The 24,213-nt window shown below is 37.8% G+C and overlaps 1 protein-coding gene across 19 annotated transcripts in view; it reads right to left on the bottom strand.

The window, feature by feature from the left end:
• The window catches only part of PKHD1 (PKHD1 ciliary IPT domain containing fibrocystin/polyductin), a 476,353-nt gene that overhangs the window by 81,635 nt on the left and 370,505 nt on the right, over window positions 1-24,213 (bottom strand). For 18 of the 19 annotated variants that reach the window (XM_082346239.1, XM_082346233.1, XM_082346232.1 and 15 more), the window contains one exon: window positions 8,674-9,688. In XM_082346239.1, the coding sequence (XP_082202365.1) occupies window positions 8,674-9,688 (1,015 nt within the window). Of the gene's footprint in view, window positions 1-8,673; window positions 9,689-9,849; window positions 19,497-24,213 lie in introns of those variants that run through there. The other variant, XM_082346241.1, reaches the window with a different exon arrangement.

The raw sequence follows: 24,213 nt of genomic DNA on the forward strand, positions 1-24,213 counted from the left end.
TAAAAGCAAAGGAAAAGGGCACTGTCTTCTTCTGATAGGTCAATAGCAGCCAAGAGAGTCACTCATCCACTTTCCTTTCACGATGGGGCTCCTTTTGCATTTAATATGGACACCCAATTAATACCTCAGCACCACAGACAACCTCATTTTAGGTGACTTATAGCAATTTCTCCCCCTTCCCTGAAATGAAAGTGATCACAATACATCATAGCATTGTGCGAATTAACGTTAATTGATTCAAGTTACCAAGCAATGATGGGCCACTTATATAACCTAGGCGTTATTGGGTGCTAGAAGGGATGGAGGGAAGATTAGATTCCAGTGTCCGTTGCTGTGACGACGGGAATCACCTGACGCCTTGTTAGACAGTTGTAAGGTTCTATTGCTGGCCCCAGTGGGGTCGTCAGTAAACCGGAGTGATGTCCAAACATCATTACCCGCTGCTCCGATATTAAAGCAAAGGGATTAGCAACTTATTGCAAGCAACCTGGATTTGTCATTGTGCTGTCGTTATCCAATTTCCAACCGCTAATGTGACTGTAGCCTGCAGGCAGAGGGACCTACAGCCAAACTTTAAAAAATGGGGGAGGAAAGTTCCCTCCAATCCTCCCAGTTTAACCACTATTTAATGGCTTCCAATAGCCAGCCAGGTATGTGGAAGAATTTTTTTTTTCCTTCAATGCTTAAGTGCTAGCAAAAGAGAAAGACCAAGAAAATACAGAAATGTCTCAGTTCAGAGATCACTACTATTCATTCCAACTCTTGCTTTTTCATCTGCCAGATCTGAAATGCTTCCACTACAGAAGAGGGCATTGTTTCTATCTGCATGGCAAACTGAGCAAACAAATAAATAAATCATATTGATGAAGGCTAGCCCTGGGCAGGGAGGTGAGGTTGGGGGGTTTTGAGATACTTCCTCACTTCCTCTTCAGCCTTTGCCTCCTCAAAGTTACTAAGTCAGGTTCCTATAAAAGAGCCCCATGTTTTGATTAAATTTTTTAGGGTATGCCGTGAGGGAACTTAAATTTCAGAGGAGTTTGCGAGATTCTGTACCCTGGAAGAAGAAAGCAAGTTCTCCACTCGGTTCAGTTTAACAAACAAATGTTAACCCTTCCACTATGTACAAATATTGTTTTAGGCACTATGAGATAGGCAAAGATAAATACAACACCATAACCTCTGTCTCTCAGGAATGTTCTTCCACAGAGTCCGTAAGGCAAGAACGACTTTCCTGCCTATCTTTCAGAGCTGACACATACCATTTTATTTATATTTCATAGCCCTCATGCTCCCTGTTAAACCTAGCCAAATGCCCTTAGCTGCCATCAACTCCTAAGAGAGAAAAAAATGTCTTATGATCTCATGGTTTCTTTCTGGCACTATAGCATAGTGATTCCAAACTTAGCACATTACAAGCATCCAATACATGTTACTATAGTAACACTATGACCAATAAGTACCCACCATGCACTTCCTCTGTTCTTAGGTCATTAAATGCCTCTAGAAAGCCGCCACCTATCTTGGACTGGCCAACTTCAAGTTCTGATACACTCTTGAACTGGTGCACTTACTGCTGTGCTCTAATACTTATTATTAAACTCTTATGGTTCTTTGGAATTTTTCATTTCAAACTGAGATTTGAGTAACCATAGGCATAGGTTGCACTGTGCCATGAGAATATAAAGACACAAAATAAACATGGCACATCTTCCAACAAGGTCAACTCAGAGGTCAAAACCTAAGTATTTTAGTCAGAAAATTGTTCAAAATAATATTTTATAATAAATCTACCATGAATATCTTATCTGGGATAATGTAAATTCTGAATACATTTTTTAAGATCATACACAAATATTCAAAATTTCCTGTTAGTGATGGAGTCCCCTAGCAGTCATAGTCTAACCAGGAAAAGAGAAATCACTCAAGATCTTTCTGATGGAAGAGATTTGTTACGGGATATTGGTTGCACAGGAGTATTAGAATAGCAGAGACGTCAAACCGGTTACATTTCACTATTTGCAACATGTATTTAATGATCACTTATGGTGCATGACACTGCTTAGGTACTCTTGGGAGTATAATAGTAAGTTGAAGCCTTGACCAGCTAATGAATATTATAAAAATAAAAATATACTAATTTTATGAAAAACTAGATTAATGGTTAAGCAGGCTCATATTGAATTAATGATTTCCTTGTAATAGATATAGAATAATGAGATTTAATATACCATATTCTTATTAGACAGTTGTGCAAATGTTTGTTTTCCCTATCTATTAATTTTTAAATCTCTAGATTTTCATATGAGCCATATAATTTTTTGGACATAATAACTGTTCAATTAATGTTTGGGAAATAAAAAACATTCAAATGTAAGTTTTCATGAGTCTTTATTATATTTAGCTACAACTTCACCATCTGTACACATAAATCTTAAATTGATTGTAAGGTAGTACGGTTCTGGTTCAATTTTGGAATTAGAACTACATGTGCGTGTGGGTGGAAAACTACTGGATGCAGATAAGTCAACAGCAATAATGGATTAGAATTTTCCTCCTGTTTATAAGGAAGAGAGCAGGAAAAATGTAAACTGCAGAAGTAGAATCAAAGATTTAGTGGTCTGGGGCCATTTAGTATAAGAACAAGGGTCCCTAAGGGCACCACTGCAGTAACAGGGCTGTGAAATGAATGATAGCTTTAATGATGACCATGAATCATCAATAAAAATGTGAAAGGTCTACATTATTTTCCATTTAATAAGGCTGGATAATATATATATTTTTTTAGTTTAAGAGATGAAGTCTTTTTAAAAATGTAGTGATAAAATAAACAATTTTTAATTAAATGGAAAGTTTACTTATGCAGAGCATCTCATTTTCCCACAAAGCCACATATATAAAATACCATTATGATAATTTTGCCATCCACCTAACTCAACAAAGCAGTGAGTTTGTATTATAGTGCAAAAAAGAAATGGTGCAAAGACACTCTTTAATGGCAAAGCTGTGGTTTTGCCAGGAGGGAGGAAAGAGACAGGCTAGCAGTACGGGAATCCCTTCCCGGATGAGTATTCTGCCAGTCTTGGTAAGAGCATCCTCCAGTGTTGACAGAAAGATTCTGTCCTTGCATACTCCAAATAGCTGTTTCCTAGAAAGCAGGTGCCCAAGGGGCAGGGAGAGGTTGCACAAGAGAAGATGTTAAATGAGCCTGAATGTCACCAAAAGACTCATGTCACCAATTGTCTCTCCTAGTTTTCTTCTCTATTCCAAGTCAGCTTGATAAGGTGCTCCTTGTACAGAGTGAGGAAACTTAAAAAGCTACTAATGTGAAGGGTGCAAAAACACACAGATGTACACCGCCACAGAGCCATGCTCACATTCCCTATAACTGTTTTTAGGGTCCAAGGTTCATGGCAACGTCATAAACAAAGAGTTTTATGTGAGATAGCATATTAGTTTTCTATGGCTGTGAAAGAAAACTCCACACACTCAGTGGCTTAAAATATCACAAATCTATGATCTTCAGGTTGTGGGTCAAGAGTTCAGACAGGCTTGGCTGGGGGTTCACTGCTTAAGTGGAGGCTCTCAGGAGAATCCACTTCCAAACTCATTCCAATTGTTGGTGGAATTCATTTCCTTGTGGCTGTGGAATGGAGGTCCCTGTTTCCCTGTGGGCTGTCAGCCAAGGTCCACTCTGTACTTACAAAGTGCACCTGATTTTTTTCTCATGTGGTGCCTTTCATCCTAAAAGCAGTGACACTTCAATTCCTTCTCACACTTCGAATCTCTCTGCCTTCCTCTTCTGCCACAGCAGGATAAAGCTCTCCTCTTTTAAGGGCTGTTGTGTGTAATTGTGCCACCTTGATAATCCTGGGTATTCTCTCCATCTTAAGGTCAACTGTGCCACATAACACAGTGTCTTCATAGAAATGCTATCTGATCCTATTCATAGGTTCCCAGGATTAGGGCAGCACACCTTTGGGTGGTCATTTTAGAAATTCTGCCAACCACAAATAGCTTTAGCATTTCAATAGCTAAACAAAGATACAGATATATTTATGCTTACTGTATGACAAAGAATATTATTTAGAGGTGGTTTTTTTTTATGAAGCAGGAGAAAGAGAGGGAGAAGAAGAAAAGACAGAAGGGAAAGAAACTCAAAAGAGCAAAAATCAAATTTCTACTGCCAGGATTCCAGATAAAAGGCAGAATATAAAATAAGACACTCATAGGGAACCCCAAGTTTAAAAAGCAGAGGTTGAACATATGTTTATCTCTGTTCCCTCTACTCCACCGAAATTACCTAAAAGAAGAAAAATGAATAAAAATGGTGTAAATCAACATGGATAAAGAAGGCAGGAGAGGAGAGAGCAACCAACAACAGAGGTTAACAAAGTTTTGGAAGATGGAAGACAGGTTCATGAAACCGACTTAGCCATGCAGAAGACACTTAAATCTAGATGCCTCTAGAGGAGGATAAAGACTGGGAGAGGCCAATTTGTTGTATATCTTTTAATTTAAAAAAATAGCACTCCATTTCTCCCCACAAAGCAGAAGTTGGTAGCTTTTTGAAAGCAGGTAGTACTCCCCTTGATAAGTAAATGTCTGATATGGCCTCAATTTGTTGAAATGCATGTAACGCCATTAAATTAACAAGAGTGAACCTTTTTTTTTTTTTTTTTGGGTTGAATCGGCTTTTCTTTTTTTTAGCATCTTTATTGGAGTATAATTGCTTTACAATGGTGTGTTAGTTTCTGCTTTATAACAAAGTGAATCAGTTATACATATACATATGTTCCCATATCTCTTCCCTCTTGCGTCTCCCTCCCTCCCACCCTCCCTATCCCACCCCTCTAGGTGGTCACAAAGCACCGACCTGATCTCCCTGTGCTATGCGGCTGCTTCCCACTAGCTATCTATTTTATGTTTGGTAGTGTATATATGTCCATGCCACTCTCTCACTTTGCCACAGCTTACCCCTCCCCCTCTCCATATCCTCAAGTCCGTTCTCTAGCAGGTCTGTGTCTTTATTCCCGTCTTACCCCTAGGTTCTTCATGACCTTTTTTTTTTTTTTCTTAGATTCCATATATATGTGTTAGCATACGGTATTTGTTTTTCTCTTTCTGACTTACTTCACTCTGTATGACAGACTCTAGGTCCATCCACCTCACTACAAATATCTCAATTTCGTTTCTTTTTATGGCTGAGTAATATTCCATTGTATATATGTGCCACATCTTCTTTATCCATTCATCTGATGATGGACACTTAGGTTGCTTCCATGTCCTGGCTATATTTGCAAATGAAGCAACTGACAAAGGCTTAATCTCCAAGATTTACAAGCAGCTCATGCAGCTCAATAACAAAAAAACAAACAACCCAATCCAAAAATGGGCAGAAGACCTAAATAGACATTTCTCTAAAGAAGATATACAGATTGCCAACAAACACATGAAAGAATGCTCAACATCATTAATCATTAAAGAAATGCAAGTCAAAACTACAATGAGATATCATCTCACACCGGTCAGAATGGCCATCATCAAAAAATCTAGAAACAATAAATGCTGGAGAGGGTGTGGAGGAAAGGGAACACTCTTGCACTGTTGGTGGGAATGTAAATTGATACAGCCACTATGGAGGACAGTATGGAGGTTCCTTAAAACACTAAAAATAGAACTATCATACGACCCAGCAATCCCACTACTGGGCATATACCCTGAGAAAACCGTAATTCAAAAAGAGTCATGTACCAAAATGTTCATTGCAGCTCTATTTACAAGAGTGAACCTTTAAAGAACATCCTAGATGTTTCCACTGAAAGGCCTATGTCCTCAGACTAATTTCTGCCGTCTAAAGGTCAATTCATTAGCTTGTCAGTGGCTCTCCAGTGAGTTCAATGGAAGTCCGAGTTAACACTGATCAAAGTTGAAAGAAACAGGGCTGGCCCTGGGATCTGCCCAAGGCTTCAGTGTTGTTTACCATACTGTGCAATTCTTAGGACCATGGGAAAACTTGCTGGTTCTCATTAAGTCCCTTAGGACATGGCATTTCTCATTCTGCAGAGATTTATTCAGATATACTTAGGAAGCAACCTTTCCTTAGCTTCAGAAGATTTATTTTTTGCATATCTAGGAAACCTCTCTTAAAATAGTAAAGAAACTGAGAGAGATGGGGACTATAACACATCCCAACAGAAAACTGATGCTACATGTCACCAATTGTCTGTCCGAGTTTTCTTTTCTTTTCCAAGTCAGCTTGATAAGGTGCTCCTTACACAGAGTAAGGAAACTTAAAAAGCTACTAATGTGAAACTGCTGATACATGTTCAGCAGTTTCTTATTAAGTCAGAAATACCTGAGTCAAAAATGAAAACATGATGGCTATGACAGATGGTGGGCAATAGAGGTGCTCTTTTCTCTGAAGCTCATGATAGGATGATATCCCACACACATATGTGTGCATACCTACACTTGTGCTGGGTCCACTCTCTTTCCTGGGTTTCCTCTGCTTTATCTCCATTGTTTCTACTCTTTGACTTTGCTCTCCTTCTAGTTAAAAGCTAAATATTCACTGAGTCTTTTTTGTTGTTGTTGTTGTTGTTTTTGGGGGTTTTTTTTAATTTATTTATTTTCTTATTTGTCATCCATTTTATACACATCAGTGTATACATGTCAATCCCAATCGAGTCTTTTTTTATATAATATAAAAATCAGTCATTTTGGAAGGATGACCTATTAAGAAAGCTCAGTACTGTAAAATCTATATAAAATTTAGCAATGAACTGGCCCTATTTCTCTCTAGTCACCCATACATAGAATATGCTCATAAGAACTCGGTGGAATCTAAATGAAACTGGACTAAAGGAAAGAAAATATATTTAAACGTAAGCTAAGATACATTAGCACCATCTTTTCTCAGATTCCTGATTTTTATATTATCGTGCATAATATCATAATTACATCAATAACACGGTGAAGATTTAGTGGTTAGTAAAAACATCCAAGATATAATAGATTCTGAGCACTCATGCAACTAGGAGTACTTTTAAATTCTAAGCTAACAATCCTCAAAGCCCTTCAAATCAACCAGAATCCAGAAAAAAAAATTGCTTGAGTTTTCTTTCCATATCTTCCATACATACTAGTGTACTGTAAGGAAGAGGAACACCAAAGACGGTAAAATATGATACATAAACATTAGCAAAGTTTTCATTTGGATATGTTGCTCTATGTATAAAAAGGCAATCAATGTATTAGTTGAATATTCCTTAAAATGTGAAGGTGTGTCTTTTTGTTTTGCTTTTTATTTTATAGTGAATACCACATCCACTGGAGATGGTTGTATAGAAGTAATTAATACCCATTAAATATTAGTTGCTTATTTATTAGCACTACCACAAATACAGTGAAAAAGCAGCAACAGAATAATCTAAAAGAATATGAACACTCTAAAATTTCATTGAGTAATATAGCTCAGAATCTAAATAATTTTTACCTATTTCAGGGACCCAACATCAACTATATCAACTCAAAATGTGCATAGGTTTGAGCTTATTTTTCCAGTGGTGATGACAAGCTTGCAGGGAATATCCATGTTTGAATCTTTTGAGTCCTCTATAACCAAGCAGCATGCATGTGTGAAATGGTTAGTTTATACACATTTTCTAAGCATTATGGCAATTTCATATTGTCTCTCAGTTTGGGGTATGATTTCTGGTTCTTTTGTATCTGCTAAAAATTAGAGCTTGGGACTCTAACAGTCTTGACCTCGTGACAGATGTCTTAGATGAATTTGGGCTGGACAATTCACTTCTTGGGTAATAAAATGTACAAAAAAATTGAGAGTCATTTATACTTGCCTTCCCTTATTGTGTACTTCACGTACTTCTTCATTTACTAAGCTCAGGGAAATATTCAGGTAAATTTACTTCTGAAGTGTGTAGTAAACACTGATCTGGTAAAGAACTTCAAAATACAAGCTTGTAGAGTCAGAATAGCATAGCAAAAAGGATATTATGGATCCTACACAGGTCTGTGCCATAAACACAGTTGGCAGCAATTATGTTCTTGCCTCACACAATTTGACATCCTTTCAGGGCTTTATAATCCTAGGTTAAATAAAACCCAATCAGGTTCACGGCTTTACCTTAGTAAACTCCTGGACATCCCTCCAAAATGTTCCTAAATATAAGTCTCTTCCCCAGTCCCTACAGGCAGTATTATTATCAACACCCTGAGTACTCAAGTTTTAGCTCATAGCTCTATGGAATTGTGATAGATAGTGTTTTTGTCCCATAAGGCAAAGATCATATCTGTTTCACCTTAGCAAACCCAGAATCTAGCCCACTGCTTAAATATGCATTACATGATAAATGAATGAACAAGCATATTGAAAACAAGTTGCCTTAGAAAAATTTCTTCCTCCATGCTTTTCATTTTAAAGTACCAAAATATAATGTCTACATCTACCCAGGAAATAGAATAACCACGAAGACTACAGATTTAATAAAGAATTTTTAAATTGAGAATTTAAGTCTATAAATGGCTCTTGACATTTTTATTCTTATCTTAAAAAGCAGACAGATTATGTGATTCAGTGTAAGTAGACTGACATTTGCAATATGCATCCAAGAAATCAGCTCTCATTTAGAAGTTATTATAATTAGTACTTACCCATAGCTGATGACTCCCTTTGACTGAGTCACTAGTAAGGCCCCAATAGTCATATTCAGAACATTCTCTAGTACTCCAGTCTGTTGAGCAGTGATAACCTGGTGAGCCAAAGTCTGTAATCTGTTACTTGATAAGGATGGAATTACTCCAGTGTTCCTTACTGCTGGCAGATCACCAATTTCAACGACCATCACTTTTGAGATAGTTTCCATAGTGGTGGGCGGTAGGACTCTATATGAGCTCATTTCCATCATGAGAAGTCTACGTTGACCAACTCTATCATGACTGGCACAAGTCACAGTTGGGCAATTGCGCTTTCTCTTTGCTCTATGGTCAGCCATGGCCTTTAAGGTTGCTTCACTGCCAGGCATCTCATGAATAAATCTGATTTGGTCTTGGCTAACCTGCAAGAAGTCAGTTAGTCTTTCAAGGGTCATCATTTCCCAGCCTTTTTCTAGAACTGAAAACATCACAGTGAGGGCCAAATGAATGGAAACACCTGAGCGTATTTCAATGGGCTCCTCTCCTTGTAGGACAACATACAAGAGGTTATCCATGATGCTGAAATAGTTGGCACCAATAGACCCATTCAGCAGTGAGGAAGTTGATTGAACCTGAGTAGGTGTAATGAATCTTTCCCCTAAGAAAACACTCGGGCTCTGGAGTTCATGGTAGAATACAGCCAAGAGGAGCTTGGAGGTACTTTTGTTCCCCAATAGAAAAAAACGCAAAACTTGAGGAGTCTGATCCACAAAGCAGACCTTGGTGATTTCCTTGGTGGGTAAAATGGAATAGAAAGCAGATACAGACCCTGAAGTGGAGCAGGGAGTATTGGCATTTACGCTACTAAAGGTGTCAACAAAACCACTAGTCACAGATACAACTGGATATAACTTTTGCATTGTCCAAGTGGCATCAGCACTGTCAAGAATTAAGATCACTTGGTCAGTCTGTTTGCAGATGTAGCCTTGTATCAGCGATCGGTATGTGCATTTCTGCTCTTCTCTAAATGTGCCTATAAAATAAAGGAAAATAAACAAGTGACATAAGAACCACAATCTCTCAAAGATGATTTACAATCCATCACTCTCACCATCATCTGTAACCTCAGGAAACATTTATTGAATATTCAAGTGTGAGAATGCAAAAAATTCTTGGGCAAAATATGGAAAGAGACAGCTCTTTAATATAATTTAAATGTATATGTTACATAATATGTTATTTAAAGTTAATAACGGGCATAATAGCTAAGTGGTAAAAGAGCTGAATAAACAAAGTAATTAAGAAAAAGGAATAATCACTAAGGTCTCCATAATGGAAAAAGGATAGGAGAGAAGAGGGTAATGATATTTGAGTCAATGGGAAAGAGGTAGACTGAGGGGGCTGGAACAGAGATTTTATGGAGGTATATTAAAATTGAAAAGGTATATTGTGACCAGATTGTGAAATAGTTTGGATGTCAGACTGTATAATTTCCTCATACTTTCTTTTTCTCTAAACATGAAGAATAAAGAAATACAACAAGAGGAGAAGAGGAAAGTAGTAACTTGGGGAGTGTTGACATTAAATAGAACCCAAGTTGAGGATGACTGCAGCTAATGAAAACATTTAAAGAAACAGCATTATTCACTATTCCCACTATTCCTAATCTTCCTGTCTATGAACCTAGAGTAGTTCCTGTTCTGAATTCAAAGGTATATGTTACCTTCCAACAAAAAAAAGTTCCTTTGACTTTAAATTAATAGTCACAAAATTGCCTTGTATTGTTTTCTACATATTTTAATTTTCCTTAGTGCATGTTCATCTAAGTAGCCTAAGGATTGGAAAAAAAAAAAATCAAATTATTACTATGTAGGATGTACTACATTTGAACATGATCTAGCCTCCTTCTGCATCCTTCCTTCCATGTGATATTATAAGAAATCTGTGCCAAGCAAAAGTACAGTGAGGTATCACCTCACACTGGTCAGAATGGCCATCATTAAAAGGTCCACAAACAATAAATGCTGAAGAGGGTGTGGAGAAAAGGGAACCCTCCTACATTGTTGGTGGGAATGTAAATTGGTGTAGCCACTATGAAAACAGTATGGAGGCTCCTTAAAAAACTAAAAATAGAGTTACTGTATGATCCAGCAATCCCACTCCTGGCCATATATCCAGAGAAAACTGTAATTTGAAAAGATACATACACCCAATGTTCATAGCAGCACTATTCACAATAGCCAAGACACAGAAGCAACCTAAATGTCCATCGACAGATGAATGGATAAACATGTGGTATATATATATATACAATGGAATACTACTTAGCCATAAAAAAGAATGAAATAATGCCATTTGCAGCAACATGGATGGACCTAGAGATTATCATACTAAGTGAAGTAAGTCAGAGAAAGTCAAATATCATATGATATCACTTATATGTGGAATCTAAAATATGATACAAATAAATTTATTTACAAAACAGAAGCAGACTCACAGACATAGAAAACAAACTTACAGTGACCAAAGGGGAAGGGGGGAGGGAGAAGGATAAATTAGGAGTTTGGGATCCGCAGATACAAACTACTATATATAAAATCGATTAAAAAAACAAGGTCCTACTGTATAGCACAGGGAACTATATTCAACATCTTGTAGTAACCTAAAATGAAAAAGAATATATATATGTATAACTCAATCACTTTGCCGTACACCAGAAACTAACACAACATTGTAAATCAACCATACTTCAATTTAAAAAAAGAGTGTCATAGGGCACTGAGGAAAGCTGAAAGAAGAAAAAAAAAAAAAATCTGTGCCAAAGCTGCCTATGGTATCAATAAACTTAATTACCAAAATGCTACTTCAGGAGTAGGACACACAGTTTACCTGAACCTCAAAAATAATAGCAACAAAATGGTCAAAATTATAAGGAAAATTGTAAAATATTTCACATGGAATGATAATGAAATTTTAGCATATCAGTACTGTGGGATGTGGCAAATACAGTGCTTTGAAGGAAACATAATGCTAAATGCTTATATTACAAAAGAAGAATTGTCTAAAAGCGATGCCTTAGGTACTCCCTTACAAATTCAGAAAAATAGCAAAGTAAACCAAGAGTAAGTAGAAAAAAAGGAAATGATAAATATAACAGCAAAAGTCAATGAAATAGACAACAAACAAAAAAACACAGAAAAAGTGAACAAAGCTAAAATTTGGTTCTTGGAAATTGTCAACCAATTGATTAACTCCTCACTAGACTGATCAAGATATAAAGAAAGAAGACACATCACCAACTTCAGGAATGAAAGAAGGATTACTACTTCAGATCCTACAGGCCAAAGATTAAGAGACTCTTACAAACAAACTTTATGCCAACAAGTTCAACAACTTCGATGAAATAGGCAGATTCCTTGAAAACTGACACAAAACGGAAAATTCTAATTGCTCTATGTCTCTTAAATCACTTTAAATATTGAATTCATTAAATTCAATATTAAATTGTTAATTTAAGTAGAGATTTAATTATAAAATATTTTTTAAATGGTCACCTTTACACAGTGTGTTTTTTCCCTGTGGTAATATAATATGGAAACGCTAATGTGAAATCAAGAATTATCTTCAAAAGCATGGAATCAGTATGAAGGGAATTAATTAATTGCACGATCTTAATAGCCATGGAAATTTTGCTTTGAGACCCTGATACATCAATCGCTACTACAGGTATATCGTTTTCAAATGAGATAGTTAGGTAGCCTTTCCTCATGGAATATCCTTAAATTACACTAGTTCCTCTTTTCTAAACCTACTGCTCACTCTCTTTTTTACACATTTTTTCAGCCATGCTGATGCCATTGATGAATCATTCACATTCCATCCAGTTTTATAGATTTCTGACTTTATTCTTCCTGCTTCTCATTCAGGAGTTATAAGGTCTTTCATAGTGACCTCTGTAGATTGCTAAACTCTTGGAACTGTACCTAAATAAAATACTTATTCTCTTAGTTGATATGATTCTCAATCATTCTCTGCTACTAACGAACTACATGTATTTTAATAAATTACATAAACACTAGGAACCAGTGTCCTTAATGTGTTATTTCTCAAGGCCTAAGGCTATATCTCATATTTAAATTACCATAGGGTTTAACATCCTACCTCAAACACAGTAGAAATTCCTTAATATGTATTAGTTGACTGACATGGAATGTCCTTTTCAAAACTCCTATTCTTCAAATAATTTTTATCTATTATTTCCAGGTGTCTAGTTATAAGATTATTATTCTATAGCTTGAATACAATTTAAACCAACTCATCACAATAACAGAGTATACTACAGAAGGGCATTGTGAGAATTGCCCCTTGAATTAATGTTAATATTTGATAGCGTTCTGTGAGAGTTCCAACTATTTCACATGAAACCATAAGATTGAAATGATGGCTGATTATATTTATATGAATCTTCTGCTCTTGAATCACATAATTGATTTGTCCACACACAAAAGAATTCTGTTATGACAAAGCATTTTTTTCTTGGCTGATTCATTCATTCATTAAACAAGTGGAGGAAGGGAGTAAAAGGTTGGATGAGCCTATGAATGAATCAGGAGAACAATGTGTCTTCTGCAGATAGTAAATAGAATGTGCTGGTGGATTTGGTGTAATGACTGAGGCAGCAGGGATACTAAGGAAAACACACCGTATCCTTATATTCTGTAACAGTGGCATGGAAACTATCAGAGGGGTCCTGACAAGACAAAACTTTCACATAGTTTTGTCAATGGGAGACTCTGAGTTATTGCTTCAATAGGTCTTAGATGGCCAGAGGTGGTCATCCCATGTTGTTGCAAATAATATATAACGGTTGCTTGGGAGAGCTTCAGATAGAGAAATATCTGACAGGAAGTCCATAGACTCATGGGAATGGTACCTGGAAGGGGTATGGGATAAAACAGGGATTAGAATGCCAAGAGGAAGACTTGACCTCACTACAAAGATACCCTCAAGTTATAAGGTTGGTGATCCTTCCTTCTTTCCCTTTTTCTTTCCTCCCTCCCTCCCTTCCTTCCTCCCTTCCTTCTCTTCTTCCTTCCCTAACTTCCTTTACCTAAAACTTTCTAATAGCAAGTTTAATTATTCGTAGTTTATAGATAGAAAAATTGACTCAGCAATTATGATTCACACAATTACTTAGTAACAGCCATGAGGAAGAGGAGGAAGAGAAAAACATATTTTTTAACTTCTACCTATGCTTTTGGCAAAATAAAATGGAATCCAAATAACTTCATTTGGGGATTGTATTTAGATGTGGGGTCAGCTGTGATGATTAACCCTGTGGGAAGGGTGTTGTATAGTCAGGAGTTCTCTTAACACAGTCTATTGACAGGAACTCACAGAAAGGTTTTTGGTTATTTGTCAAGTCACCTATTTGGCGAGAGTCCATTTGCTTCTTTTCTATTACCATTTGGCCTTTTTAATATTTTAACATACTATCCCTGAAGTATAAACGTATAGCCACAAATTTAACAAAGGCAATAGCCTAAAGATTATCAGCAAGTCACATTATGTAGTTTTGTAGCCAAATGTGGAATCCTGGTGTTCATAAATAAGAAACTTTGCTTTTATTTCTCCAAAACTTACCAATGACTAAGAGATGGTGGTTTACTGGTATCTGACCATCCATTTTCCTATTTCATCTTCAGAGTTAATCAATTCCAGTATTTTAATTTTGATGTGAGGCAAAAATCAAGCACAGGAAAGCAATGCACTGGGATTCCAAAGCTGCTACGTGGGTGCAGTTCTTCATTGTGGGAGAGAACTGACATTAACTCCTTAGGAGAGAGCTACGCACACCCAAACACACGTCATGTCCCCTCTCCCAGACACAGCTGGCAGCACCCACATGGACAGTCTGGCTTCCCTTCTAAATAGCGATCCATCTTTTCCTTCCCTGGGTTTCTCTCCCTCCTGCCTCTCTCCATTGGAGAAGGATGTAGTTTTCAGTAATGATTCTCTTTCTCACTTGTTTTTGTCTTTTCTGACTTCTCCAAATGGCCTTATCTGCCAGTCACAATTTTTGTGGTCTGCAATTCTGATCACTTTTAAATGAAACCCATGCTGGCTTTGGTAATCATAATGTCATTTACAATTTACCACTAAGCACGTTTATTCAGTTAGTAGCACACTGGAGAAAGAGAACTCCATATGAACTCACCGTGAAAGGCCTAATCTGATTATTTCCTCATGAAAATCCAGGCAGGGGTGCTTGTAAGAGGGGCTGAGAGAAGAAGGGTGAAAAACAAAACAAAACAGAAAACCACCAAGGTCTGGCCACAGCTGACTTTCATAATCAATGTGAATAGATAAAGTGACCCAGCCTGTCAGGGGCAGCCATCCAGTCGCCCCAGGGCATTCCTTTCCAGAAGGCAAGAGTGGACAGGACTTAATAAATGCTGAGTGACCGGTGAGTATCGGCTTGGCCTATGCTCTTTCATTCAAGATGGACAAGACCAGTGATAAAGTCCAGAAGCTCCTCTCTAAGTGGGGGAAATTAGATGAAGCAGGTTGTATGTGTGTGTGCATGTGTATATACGTGCACTTGTTTCTGTGTGTACTTTAACATCCTAAAATATCCTAGACATACAATACGCTCTGCCTGCCTTTCCCTAGATTGGAAACCATGGACCTAGAAACCAGAAAGGAGGAGCGTTAGGTACTCCTGGTAAAGGAGGAAGCAGAGGAAAAGGTGGGTGGGTATGTATGTGAATGTGTGTGAGTGTGTGTGCACTCAGGTTGCTTCCAGGGTTCTAACAATTATTAACTTTGTGTCAATATTTGTCCTTCCTGTCTTGAAATGAGGATTTTCCACTTCATTTCACATTTGAAAAGAAAATATGCCAAAGGGGTCGTCTTTGCTAGGAAAAAAAATTAAAAGAAAAGGAAAAAAAAAAGAGAAACAATTTCTATCCTTTATTTAGAAAAATGGATCAGAAGGAAAGAAAGAAGTATTTTTAAAATAAATGTTTTGACTCAAAGGCACATGGATTCCTTCCATCTTCCCCTTTTCAACAAAAGAGAAAAATTTATATGTTTGAAATTGAATGAAATACATCAACATTAATGATTTTTTTTCCTCGAGGTTAACACCATTTCCCTCGGTAATCTTTTTAGCCATTTTGTGATAGATTTCACAATTCATGGTACACTAAAGTATAGCAGATTTTGACAAAAACAAAATATATAATCATTCTCTTATTTTCAAGAAATGAAAAGAAATCATTTACAATTCTTTTCTGTCAAACAACATTTACACCTCCTTGTTTCTAATTTAACAAATATAAATGGCCACAGATCAAATAAAGTGAAGACAAGTTGAATTTATCCCCATTTATATAGGTTGTCATAGACCTTCAGGCTATGAGGAATGAAACTCCAAAATCTGTGTTCCTAAATGTACAAATGGAGTAACTGAAATCTTGCAAAGAAATATTAAAGAAAATATGTATTTAGTCATATTAGCAACAATAGAGAAAAACTACTCTTTCGGAATGGGGAATTCAAGCTAAAAATTATTTTTTAAAACCTCAAAACGAATGGGCATGTGTTATATTTGTAAAGTGAAGGTAAATTGAAGGTAACGTTCTTGTGCATAACAGGTTCCATACAGATGACAAAAAACACAACCTTGCTAATTTGGAGTCAAGAATTATTGGGCTTAAAATATATCCAGTGACCATAATTTGGTAATTCTCGTCCTTGTAAAAGAGATAAGGTATATATGTTTGCACATATACCCATACACTCAGTATTATAAGAAAATGTAATTTGAGTGACTTAAATTTCAATGAATTGGAAAATTTGATGTATTCCAAGTTCGGGTCCTGGAGCTTCAAAATAAAGGCATTTCCAGGTTGGTTTTCACAAATTGCTAGGCAGTGGCACTCAGGGGCTGAGTCTCCTTGTATCACTCTCAGTGAGGAAGACACTCTAACAGCTGGTGGTTGGCGTGGCGAAGTGACTCCCCACGTTCAGGAGTCAAGAGAGGACAGAAATAAACCATAATTGAAAGGAATATAAAAAAGGAATGTACATATGTGTATAACTGAGTCACTTTGCTGTATAGCAGAAATTAGCACAACATTGTAAATCAACTATACTTCAATTTTTAAAAAATTAAAATTAAAAAAAAGAGAGATGTCCGAGCATGAAGACAGCTCTAAACGACAAGATACTGCACAGGCACGAAAGGCTCTTAATGAGGAATGCACATCTATAGGGGTAATGGGCTAACAGACTTCAGGAGCTACAGATTCTAGGATCTGTGCCCATTTTTTGAGCAATCTCACCAAAGTTCTTGAACTTGAGTCTATTTTCCGTGGGAATACATATTCAAACTACTGTGAGAAAAATGGAAAACCACATAAGACCAACCGTTATATGAAGCAAGGATGTCTGTAAGGCCTTCTGTGAAAGGTCCTTCTGTCCTTACTAAGTTCTCCTGGTGAATATTTTGAAATATTTGTTCCCGTTTTATAAAAAGTGTTACTTTGATCAGGAGATGAAATTACTTTGAATGCAGTGGTAATGAAGATGAGGGAGAGGGTCAGATATGTATCAAATAGACCTTTCTTCTGAATCAACCATTTTTCCTTTTTCCTTTTTCATATTAAAAAAAAAATCTTATTTTTGGTGATGAAAGTCCATTCAGATTAATTCGAGAGGACTACTTTATATGATTTCACTATGTTGAAATGCCATTGTCCATATTTTGCTTGAAATAAGTGTCATAGAAAATATTTTTGCACTTTTGTTATTTTATTTTTGGCTGTGTTGGGTCTTCATTGCTGCATGCGGGCTTTCTCTAGTTGCGGCGAGCAGGGGCTTCTCTTGTTGCAGAGCACGGGCTCTAGAGCACAGGCTCAGTAGTTGTGGCGCACGGGCCTAGCTGCTCTGCGGCATGTGGGATCTTCCTGGACCAGGGGTCGAACCCATGTCCCCTGCATTGGCAGGCAGACTCCTATCCACTGCGCCACCAGGGAAACCCAGTTTTTGTTATTTTGTTGTATCATGATTTTACCTGCAAACATCTACGGGTATGGTCTCGATTATGATTTTTATTCAGTGAATACTGCTCTGAAAACAGCCAATGTAAATGCAAGTTCAGGAAACCCAGTTTTGGGGGCGAGAGATCAGGTTTTCCTGTTAGAGAAACCTGCATTGCGTCCTGGCTCTGCCACCTTCCAGCTGCAAAACCACAGGCAGGTTACATAAGTATCCTCTCTCTGACTCAGGTAACTCATCTGTAAAAGTGGTTGAGAGCAGTTCCCAATCCATAGGCTGATGGACAGGATTAAATGTGATGATGCACTTGCAGAGTCAGGAGCAAACACTTGCTAATATATACAAGCTGTTACATTCGCCATAATTTAAAAAGGAGTATTTTTTAAAATACTTTTTGCACTCTCCCCTTGCCTTTTTTGGCACTATCCTCGTCTCCAACTAATGACATTTGCCTCGTAGGAGTCTAAAACAGCACCTGTAAGTGTTGCAAGCATTCACAATAAAGGATTTTGAAAGAGACAAGTTACAGGTGAGGAAAACACTAAAACGCGGACATAAGATTCTGTGATTTTAGAAAATACAGGTCAGAAAGAAATACATGTATACACACATACATAGGTATGTGGGCACATGCACGCACACACATCTCTAAGCAGGACACCTATTTTTTTCCACTAATCAAAAATAAATTAAAACCTGCAAAATTCAAGGTGGTTTCCCTTTCATCCAATCTTTACGTTTCCCTTCATTCCTTTTGCAATACTCTCCACCCCATTCCACCTTTTCTCGCCACCCTCCTATTTCTTTTTTACTAGCAAACTTTGCCTGCCAGCTTTGAAGAAAGTGATGTCCATGGGTTAGATTAAAGGAAGGGACAGCCAACAGCCTTCTTTACAAATACAACTCGGGCACACTCTCTCCCCCGAGTGATAAACCTATCACCACTCCAGTCCTCGGTGTGAAGCTAGAGCAGTAATTCTGTCAGATGCCAAAACTGAAATGGATGTAGCCATGCCATGCCCAGCTCTGAGCTGTGGCTGTAATGAGATTTGAATGGGAAACCCCGGACACAATAAATCTGCACCATATGTGACCGTTTCCTGTGTCAGTTCCTTTCTCATAACCAGTGGAGACTTTTTTTTTCCCTCTCATGACCCCACACCACGACTCTGAAATCTTTCATGGCTGCTTATGGGCCGCAGGCTCTTTCCAGCAGTTGTATAAATAAATGAATTTGACAGCAAACATCATAACAGTTAGCAGTAATGTGTGTTCACCACAAGTGCCTATACAGCTCAGTGGAGAAATGGCAGAGGAAACAGCTTGTTTTGTCACCTAAACGAAAGTAGTTTCATTTGACAAGTGGTGAAAGAATTAGTCAAATAAACTTGAAATCCACTGGGACTGTTTTTGCCAACTCCTCCTGCCAGTGAAATGTTCCCAGCTTCTCAATGCCCATGACTCATGAGAGATAAATTCCCCCCCTTTATTCTGAGATAAAGATCTGGGCTGGGAATACCAAACCTTTGGCTGATATTTTGTATTAATCTGCTTTGCAAGGCAAGACTGTCATGTATGGGAACTCAAGTACAGCAGAGGGTTTTCAAGGAAGCTTGTGGCAGACAAACCAAGGACAGCTCAGGTGGGAGGGAGAAGAGGTGACAATAATGACCCAGCTCATTGATTACCTGTTGACAGCAAACTGAAGCCTCTGAGCTCTTCCTTTTCTTTCACATTCCCTTCATTCCAGAAAGAGAAATGTCTACACCAGACAGTTGCTGAAAGAAAGGGGGTTAGCATTTTCCCTGTATCTCCACAGTCCCAGGAAAATGAAGTTGCCTCTATTCAGTGAATCTGTGGTCAATTTAGATAAACACCAAAACAGCACAGATTTTCCTACATGACATGGGTTGATTGTTTATAAGTCCTTAAATTTTGCTGCTTCTTCACTGGCATCTCAATTCTAATCCACTTGTCCCAGCTGTGAAAGATGTTAGAGCACAGTGGTTATTCCTACAGACGCTGGTTATTTATGGATTCTGGTGCAAACTGCGGTGGTTCAAATCTCGGTTCTGCTACTTACTCTCTGTGTAATATTAGGGAAGTAACAACTTCACTGTGCCTCAGTTTCCTCCTTTACAAAGTGGGAAGAAAAATGGAATGGTAACAAGCTCATAAGGCAGCTGTGACAATTAAATGTATTTTAAAAGGTTCAGAACAATGCCTGGGACATAATCAGTGGTATTATCATTATTATTACTCCAAACAAAGAAACTTAGATAATAGTCTCTTTAGAAACACTAGAGCTTTTCTCTATAATTGATTGATATTGGCAGTTAATCTGAGAAATGAAATTTGAAAACATAGCACCTTCAAGTAAATTACAATTAATTTCAAGGTACAGTACAACACTACTTTAAATAAAAATATCATCTGGACCTTGAAAGTACTTTTTTTACATGTAGGTTATTCTCACTCTTTTTAAGTGGTCCTCTCTGTCATGCTCAAGTAACCTTTGCCTTTAGAATCTTCTCATATTCAACTGAAATATCACTGATTAGGAGGATGAAGGTTAAGGGCTGTCACCAACTCAGGGATCCTAGTTCAGGTATATGTTTTGTTCTCTGTTTTTTATCTTTTTGAAATGTAATTATTAAAATGGCTTACTGAAGTGTTTCTCTGTCTGATAATATGCAAAAAATGCCCTAAAATTCTAGAAGGTATGGATTATAATCAATATGAGCTGATATTTCCATGTATAGAGAGCCTGCTACCTGTATAATAGATTCCTAGTGTCTCTGTTTTAACTGACAGATCCACTTGAATATACATTTCTCTATATCTAGTCAAACTCTTCCTATGGATAAAAGTCAGATATATTAATGAGTTGAAGTGTGTAAAAATAAAGGCACTCATGAAGTTTTGCTCTTAGAGCAGTAAGTACCAATAAAACTTAAAAGAGGTGAGTCAACGGAAGGCACAGAACCATTTGACTTTATAAAACAATGGTGAACCAGGAGGGGGCAAGGTGGGGTTGGTTTGATTTGGGGAGGGAGGGAGGTTTTGCTAGAAAACCAGATACATAAAGTGACATCATCCTGTGGTACGATGGGTTTAAGTGAGACTCCATCTATAGTAAAATGAACTGAAAACCCCATCTGTCACTGCTCCCTGTGACCAGGCTGCACTGTGACATCAGGAAACTTCTCAAAAACTGGTCTGCGAGAAAATGACTTGTCCCCTAGGCAATTTCACTGTTGAGGAATGTCATCTGATAAAATGCCTCTCTTGCTCCTTCCACATCCCTTTCCAAGGTCTGCTTCCAGGGTGCATATCCTGACTCACTTTAGGATCCCCAAAGGTGAAGGTACATGGCCCCGAAGGCTGCGTAAACAGAGCTGAGCAGCGTCCTCGTTGACTACCCAGCCACTTCCACCTCCTGTTAAGGAGCAAATGAACACTGCACCTTGTAAAGTCTGATTTTCTGAGTTAAGGAGAAAATTGAGGGGACAGAGAAACTTTAAAAGACCTGTAGGTTTAATCAAGCATTGTGGAGCTGTGAAAATAACTGCTCAGCTATTCTTCATCATTTTCCAGGTATGTGTGTGAACACATGTAAGGCCGGGCTTACCTCGGGAAGTGACAAGCTTGTACTTCCCCATCCTCTCGTGGTTGAGTAGAATCATTACTTAGTCGTTAGTCATTGAGCAGAGGTACCAAGTGTCCCTTTGGGACTATACAACTTAAGTGAAACAGCTGGCAAACTACAGGCCACAGGCCAAATCCAGCCCACTGGCTATTGCTGTTAATAAAGTTTTATTGGAACACAGCCCATACTCATTTGTTTATGCATTGTAAACTACAGTAAACTCTGATTTTGCACTGCAGTAGCAGACTTGAGTCATTGTAACAGAAACTCTATGGCCTGTGAAGTTGAAAATATTTACTATCTGGCCCTTTACAGAATATATTTGCCAACTCCTGCTCTAAAGAGTTCCAAGTTTGTCGCTAAGACAGTGACCAGCAAAGTACAAGATGAAGGTTGATTTCTCAGACTGGGTCCCTGCCAACCAGAGATAAGTAAGAAGTGTAAGCAAGAAATAAACCTTGGTGGGTTTTTTTGTTTGTTTTTTGAGGTACTGAGATTTGCGGGGTGTGTGCTATGGCATCCTAATCCAGCCTACCCTGATGGATACAGCATCTCTGCTCTTCTCATATGTATCTTTTTCTCTGAACATACATAACATATCCAGCTTTAGGGAAGCGAACAAAGAGCATAAAAGGACTTTTTTTTTTTTTGGTCCTCAGGAGACAGGATGAGGACATGAAATGTTTGAATTCTCAGTTAACATTTGGCCTAGAACTTTCTAAACATAAATATTCTTTACATAATTGATCCTGATATTTGCTTCTAATACCTGACAATCAATCTTCTCTGTTAAAGCTCCTTGAAAAACTAGTCCCCTGAATCTCTGCAAATTTACTTTCTTTGCCATAAAATTTCCTCAATATACTGCACAGAGAAGGTTATTAACGTCATTAGGGGGAAAGATTTCCATAAGCCCAGAATTGAAATGCTCGTATCTTTCAGAATGAGTTCTTGCATTTGGGCTTTAGCAGTTTTAATACGGGTGAAAAAATGCATACAGCTGGCCCGACTTGCTCATTTTGCTATATCTAGATCTTCTCCTTTGGAAGAATAAGAAAAGGTCCATTTGGGGGGCAGAAGACAATGTGGTCCTTTTCAACTTCACAGAAGGACAAGTAGAGCGGACAGCCTGCTGCTGCTGCTCTTTGGAAGCAGGAAGTGATGGAGACACCTTGAGAGCACGGTGTTCCTGGTGTCAGACATTGAAAGGGGAGCCAAGGGGTATCTTGCCAAGAGAAGTGCTGTGATCAGATGGATAGAGATGCTGGTGTGAAATGTCGATTCCAAGTTATTTTCTTCCTATTCCTGGTAACCTGTGACAATAGACGGATCACTATGCACCTCAGTTTCCTTATCATGCGTGCAAAACAATATACATGGATATTGATCTACAGTGAGATGGCATAAACGTTAACTGCACTGATGTCTAGGAAACGTGGCAGGGGAAAACGGGTTGAGAGAGGAGGCAGCCACCCAAGCAATCTGCTCACTGAGGGCAATAAATAGGAGCCAGGAGGGAGAGTGGATGGGAAACATGATCAGGTTGACCAGACACTGTTCAGTCATTTGAACAAATAATTTGTTAGGATTCTTACAGATAAGGTAACAGACCAGGGCCTTGCAGGTAAGCAACTTCCAAGTCATCTTTTAAATTCAATGTTTCCTTTTGAAAACTGGTGCAGCACAATTCAGCAAGGTGAAAGTGTTTTAAGGACATTTTGGAATTCAACTTTGAGTAACAAAACATAGCTGGATTACTGACATGCACAATTGGCACCAAATATTCAGACAGAAAAATAGTGCAAGTGAACTTATTTACAAAATGGAAACAGACTCACAGACATAGAAAACAAACTCATGGTTACCAAGGGGATAGCGGTGGGGGTGAAGGGGAGGGAGGGATAAATTAGGAGTTTGGGATTAACACATGCAAACTACTATATATATAATAGATAAACAACAAGGGTTTACTGTATAGCACAGGGAACTATATTCAATATCTTATAATAACCTCTGATGGAAAAGAATCAGAAGACAATAGTATATAGATACACACAAATAGATACACACACATATATAGGTCTATAACTGAATCACCTTACCACACACCTGAAATTAACACAATATTGTAAATCAACTTTACTTCAATAAAAAAAAACTGAAATTTTCATCTCCCTTTAAATTCTACCCTTCCACTTGTTTACCCTATCTTGGAAAAAAAAAAAAATTCAGACAGAATGGCTTATTTATAGCAAAGGCTTTACACAAAATGGGAGACAAAGTAGTGGCTAGAGCTATGAAAACAGGTACTTCAGAAAAGATCTACAAATGCCAACAAACACTATATATATACAAGCTTAACATGAAAAGGATAACAGATTAAGCAAAACTTTAGTTATACACAACCATATATAAGATTTTTTTAACATCTTTATTGGCGTATAATTGCTTTACAATGGTGTGTTAGTTTCTGCTGTATAACAAAGTGAATCAGCTATACATGTACATATATCCCCATATCTCCCTCCCACCCTCCCTATCCCACCCTTCTAGGTGGTCGCAAAGCACCGAGCTGATCTTCCTGTGCTATGCAGCTGCTTCCCACTAGCTATCTATTTTACATTTGGTAGTATATATAAGTCCATGCCACTCTCTCACTTTGTCCCAGCTTACCCTTCCCCCTCCCCATGTCCTCAAGTCCATTCTCTATGTCTGTGTCTTTATTCCTGTCCTGCCCCTAGGTCCATCAGAACCATTTTTTTTTTACATTCCATATATATGTGTTAGCTTTTATAAGCAGTTGCATACTATGGTTTGCATATAGGGATCCTTCAAGATAATCTCTT

The sequence above is a fragment of the Balaenoptera borealis genome, assembly GCF_965194805.1.
Source record: "Balaenoptera borealis genome assembly, chromosome: 12".
Taxonomy (NCBI): Eukaryota; Metazoa; Chordata; class Mammalia; order Artiodactyla; family Balaenopteridae; genus Balaenoptera; species Balaenoptera borealis.